The following is a 6063-nucleotide window of genomic DNA, read 5'->3' on the forward strand; positions in this document are numbered from 1 at the left end:
TATTCTTAAAAATTAAAATTTTAATTTATAGGTTATTACATTCTCCCCAACAACAAAAATTTTCAACCTCGAAAATTAAAGCTTACTTGAGAACAGATGAGGGTAGGACTCTCTCATTTTGTCCTCTAGTTCCCAAGTGTAGTCTCCGGTTTTGTTGTCCCAAGCAACCTTGACAAGAGTGATGGTCTTCCTTTTTAGTTGCCTATAACGAATATCCTCAATTCTCACAGGCTGCACCTCCATTGAGAGATCTTCTTTGACTTGCACATCATCAGATTCAATCACATGAGCAGGGTTGGCTAGGGTTGGCTATGTATTTTCTCAACTGGGACACATGGAAAATTGGATGAAGATTTGCTAGTTGAGGAGGCATAGCTATCTCATAAGCAACTGGTCCGATGCGTTTGATGATCTGATAAGGACCAAGGTATCTAGGAGACAGTTTCTTGGCGCGGATTGATATACCTACACCAGTAGTAGGGGTAACACGCAGAAATACATGATCACCAGCCTCAAACTCCACTAGCCTACGCCTCTTATCTGCATAAGCTTTTTGTCGACTCTGAGAAGCTTGCATCCGCCCTTGAAGCAACTTCACCTTCGCAGTAGTCTGCTGCACAATCTCTGGCCCAGTCAAAATAGACTCACCCTCCTGGAACCAACATAATGGTGTCCTGCAACGTCTCCCATATAAGGCCTCAAACGGTGCCATTCCAATACTGGCTTGGAAACTGTTGTTATAGGTAAACTCTACCAATGACAACACATCGTCCCAAGCCCCCAAATGATCCAATACACACGTTCTCAGCAAGTCCTCCAGGGTCTGAATGGTCCTCTCAGACTGACCATCGGTCTGAGGATGATAAGCAGAACTCATCTGCAGCCTACTGCCCATCTCCATCTGTAAAGTCTGCCAAAATCTGGAGGTAAAGCGCNNATCTCTATCAGACACTATGCTGGAAGGTACGCCATGAAGTCTCACTATCTCCTTAATATACAGCTGAGCAAGTTTGGACATAGGCATCTTCAAGCTGATAGCCAAGAAGTGAGCACTCTTGGTCAGTCTGTCAACAATCACCCAGATCGCATCATGACCTCTAACTGTACGTGGCAAATGGGTAACAAAATCCATAGCGATGCTATCCCATTTCCACTCAGGGACATCTAATGGCTGAAGTGTACCTCCAGGACGTTGATGCTCAATTTTGACCTTCTGGCATGTCAAGCAAGATGAAATTAAAACGAGCTATATCAGCCTTTATGCCTGACCACCAAAACGACATCTTCAGGTCCTTATACATTTTAGTCATGCCAGGACGCATGCTAAAACGACTCCGGTGGCCTTCTTCCAAAATGATTCTCTTCAGCTCATTATCATTTGGTACACAGGTTCTCCCTTTGAACCTTAGCATACCATCTGTACCGGTGTTAAACCACTTCCCTTGCTCAGTGCCAATCAGTGATCTAGATTTCATGAGTTCTGGATCTGTGAGCTGTCCCTCCATAATTCTATCAAAAACACTACTGTGTATCACCAGTTTGCAGCATTTAATCCCACCAGTCTCAAATTTCACGTCTAGCTTTAGATCACTAAAGCTCTCAACAAGTTCCAACTCTTTGACCATCAAAGTAGATATATGTACTGTTTTTCTGCTTAAGGCATCTGCTACAACGTTAGCCTTGCCGGGATGATACAGCAGATCAAAATCATAGTCTTTTAAGAACTCCATCCATCGGCATTGTCTTATATTCAGCTCTTTTTGATCAAAGAGATATTTGAGACTCTTGTGATCACTGAATACCTGAAACTGAGAGCCATACAAATAGTGTCTCCAAATCTTCAAAGCAAAGACTACAGCTGCTAGCTCCAGGTCATGAGTCGGATAATTCTTCTCATGAACTTTCAGCTGTCTTGAGGCATAAGCCACAACCCGCTTCTCTTGCATCAAAACACAACCAAGCCCTTGGTGAGACGCGTCACAGAATACTTCAAAGGGCTTTCCTGTATCTGGAATGATAAGCACGGGAGCACTAGTTAACTTTTGCTTTAGTTCCTGAAAGCAAGTTTCACACTTATCGGTCCAAGCAAANGGATGGTCTTTCCGTGTCAACTGAGTCAACGNCGCTACAATCCTGGAGAAATTTTTAATAAAACGGCGATAATAGCCCGCCAATCCAACAAAGCTTCTAACTTCTGTAACAGTTTTAGGCCTTTCCCATTGCAACACAGCTTACACCTTAGTTGGATCCACAGAAATGCCTCCAGCTGAAATCACATGTCCTAAAAATTGCACCTCTTCCATCCAAAACTCACACTTAGAAAGCTTGGCATATAATTTCCTTTCTCTCAACACTTCAAGCACCGTTCTAAGGTGATCNGCGTGCTCTTCTCTTGTCTTAGAATAGATAAGGATGTCATCAATGAATACGACAACAAACTTATCCAAGAATGGTCGGAAGATCCGGTTCATGTAATCCATGAAAATGGCCGGGGCATTGGTCACACCGAAAGGCATGATGACGTACTCATAATGGCCATATCTAGACCGGAAAGCTGTCTTCTGTATATCATCAGCTTTGACCAATATCTGATGGTAACCCGACCTCAAATCAATCTTTGAAAAGATTGCAGCTCCATGTAATTGATCCATCAAGTCATCAATTCTTGGCAGCGGATACTTGTTCTTGATGGTCAATTTATTCAATTGCTGGTAGTCTACACACAGACGAGAACTACCGTNATCAAAAACACTACTGTGTATCACCAGTTTGCAGCATTTAATCCCACCAGTCTCAAATTTCACGTCTAGCTTTAGATCACTAAAGCTCTCAACAAGTTCCAACTCTTTGACCATCAAAGTAGATATATGTACTGTTTTTCTGCTTAAGGCATCTGCTACAACGTTAGCCTTGCCGGGATGATACAGCAGATCAAAATCATAGTCTTTTAAGAACTCCATCCATCGGCATTGTCTTATATTCAGCTCTTTTTGATCAAAGAGATATTTGAGACTCTTGTGATCACTGAATACCTGAAACTGAGAGCCATACAAATAGTGTCTCCAAATCTTCAAAGCAAAGACTACAGCTGCTAGCTCCAGGTCATGAGTCGGATAATTCTTCTCATGAACTTTCAGCTGTCTTGAGGCATAAGCCACAACCCGCTTCTCTTGCATCAAAACACAACCAAGCCCTTGGTGAGACGCGTCACAGAATACTTCAAAGGGCTTTCCTGTATCTGGAATGATAAGCACGGGAGCACTAGTTAACTTTTGCTTTAGTTCCTGAAAGCAAGTTTCACACTTATCGGTCCAAGCAAANGGATGGTCTTTCCGTGTCAACTGAGTCAACGNCGCTACAATCCTGGAGAAATTTTTAATAAAACGGCGATAATAGCCCGCCAATCCAACAAAGCTTCTAACTTCTGTAACAGTTTTAGGCCTTTCCCATTGCAACACAGCTTACACCTTAGTTGGATCCACAGAAATGCCTCCAGCTGAAATCACATGTCCTAAAAATTGCACCTCTTCCATCCAAAACTCACACTTAGAAAGCTTGGCATATAATTTCCTTTCTCTCAACACTTCAAGCACCGTTCTAAGGTGATCNGCGTGCTCTTCTCTTGTCTTAGAATAGATAAGGATGTCATCAATGAATACGACAACAAACTTATCCAAGAATGGTCGGAAGATCCGGTTCATGTAATCCATGAAAATGGCCGGGGCATTGGTCACACCGAAAGGCATGATGACGTACTCATAATGGCCATATCTAGACCGGAAAGCTGTCTTCTGTATATCATCAGCTTTGACCAATATCTGATGGTAACCCGACCTCAAATCAATCTTTGAAAAGATTGCAGCTCCATGTAATTGATCCATCAAGTCATCAATTCTTGGCAGCGGATACTTGTTCTTGATGGTCAATTTATTCAATTGCTGGTAGTCTACANACAGACGAGAACTACCGTNTTTCTTCTTTACCAATAATACTGGAGCACCCCANGGAGAGACGCTTGGCCTAATAAATTGCTTCTCAAGCAATTCCTCAATTTGTTTCTTCAGCTCAGCAAGCTCAGCAGGCGCCATGCGGTAAGGAGCAATAGAGATAGGCCCTGCTTGTGGCACAAGGTCTATAGAGAACTCTACCTCTCTAGGAGGAGGTAGTCCAGGAACTTCCTCAGGGAAGACATCTAAGAATTCAGCTACCACTGGAAGGTTGGCAACTTGATCTAATGGCATGGAGGAGTCTCCCTCTAAGTGAGACATGACAAGGAAGCAGCTAGCTCCCTCAAAGATCTCCTGTCTAAGAACGCCGAGTGATATAGGCTAATACTCGTGCTCATTAGAGAATACTAATTTCTTCTCACCGCAATCTAAGAGAATATGATTGGTAGATAACCAATCCATACCAAGGATGATTTCTAATCCTTGCAAAGGCAAGCAGATGAGGTTCACCTTGAACCGACGTCCCTCTACCACAATCGGGCATCGAATGCAGACANTCGATGTCTTGATCAACCCAGATGNTGGTGTAGACACTACCAGATCGAAGTGCAATCTCTCCATAGNTAATCCCAACNTCTCAACACATTCCTCCGAGATAAAGGAATGTGTTGCNCCCGAGTCAAACAATACCATACAAGNNTNNTCACGCAACAAACAGCTACCANTGATGAGNTTACCTGAGCTGGCAGCCTNTGCACCAGTAACTGCATACACTCTACCCGTCGCCAAGGGTCTAACACCACCCCTCTGGATAGCTCTGTCAACCGGCTGAGGATGAACAACAGTCCTCCTACCCATAGGGCAGTCTCTCTCAAAGTGTCCCGGCTGTCCGCACCTGTTACACCTCCGGAATCCTGTCTTCTGAGGGCAGACAGATAGTAGATGAGGTCCGCCACACCCAAAACAGCGGATACCTCCAGGCGTACTCACTGGAGTTTGATGAACGGAGGAGTGAGATGATGAAGATCCTCTAGACCCATGGGAAGCAGCAGGTCTAGAGTAAGGAGTCACTCTGGAACTGGATCCACTCCTCATCGTCACTGGACCACTAACTCTCAGTGGTTGACTACTCTGGCTGTCCGATTCTCTCTTCATCCGTTCCATCATCTTAGTTCTCTCCACTAGAACGGGAAACTGTTGGATACAAAAGCCAGCAACCAAGATCTTGAGGTCGCTTCTCAACCCATTCTCGAATTTCCGACACTGGTATTCCTCATTCATGGCCAGGGTATGAAACCGCAACAGGTGTTTAAACTTATCTGCATACTCTGAGACTATCATATTACCCTGAACCAGTTGCAAGAACTCAACCTCTTTGGCGAATCGCACACTGTTAGGAAAGTATTCCTCATAGAACTTGGTTTTGAAAGTGTCCCAAGTGATTGGAACATTAGTACTCTCCAATAATGATCTAGCACTACTCCACCAATGACTAGCATCGCCTGAAAGTAAATACTCTGTATATGACAGTCTGTTCTCTTCAGGGCACCTCTTAGCCTGATAAATCCTCTCCATATCCCTGAGCCACTGATCAGCCTCATCCGGTGTGCACTGCCCAGTAAATCTGGCAGGACAGTGCTGTAGAAAGTTCTCCAATGTCCATTCTTGCACTGGGGCTGGAGTAGATGTAGAACCTCTGAGAGGCCTCAGCTGAAGTCCTTGCAGCTTCCAGTTGCTGCATGGCTAGTGTATTCTGTTGCACCAAAGCAGAATTCTGCTGCTGCATAGACTGCATCAGATCCCGCATCGTTCTCATCATCTCCATGGGATCATCATCGGTATTAGGCGGAGGAGGAATTCTACGAGACATTCTCTGGATAGAGGAAAGAATAAAACTGGTTAGTCTTATTCAAAGATTTAGAATAATTATCCATGTACGATTCAAAGCACACAAACACAACAAAGGGATGTACATAATCCTACAGGCTCTCTAAGGATAAAAACTGCTCTGATACCACAAATGTAACATCCCAAAATATGTGTATAATTCATATCAAGTGGAATGCAACATATTATAATAATAGAAAGCAGTTAAGAGTAGTAGCAGATGAAGTGT

At 43.7% G+C, this 6063-nt stretch overlaps 2 protein-coding genes across 2 annotated transcripts in view; both read right to left on the reverse strand.

The window, feature by feature from the left end:
- Positions 1-243, reverse strand: part of LOC106780436 (shaggy-related protein kinase eta-like) — a 45022-nt gene extending 44779 nt beyond the window's left edge. Inside the window, exon 1 of the mRNA XM_022776277.1 lies at positions 169-243. Coding sequence (XP_022631998.1) covers positions 169-243 — 75 coding nt within the window. The remainder of the gene's footprint in view (positions 1-168) is intronic.
- Positions 244-4328: 4085 nt separating this feature from the next.
- Positions 4329-5522, reverse strand: LOC106780453. The gene has a single exon (XM_014668743.1). The coding sequence runs from the start codon at positions 5520-5522 to the stop codon at positions 4329-4331; it is 1194 nt and encodes a 397-aa protein (XP_014524229.1).
- Positions 5523-6063: the final 541 nt, after the last annotated feature.

This window comes from Vigna radiata, chromosome 2 (assembly GCF_000741045.1).
Source record: "Vigna radiata var. radiata cultivar VC1973A chromosome 2, Vradiata_ver6, whole genome shotgun sequence".
Lineage (NCBI taxonomy): Eukaryota > Viridiplantae > Streptophyta > Magnoliopsida > Fabales > Fabaceae > Vigna > Vigna radiata.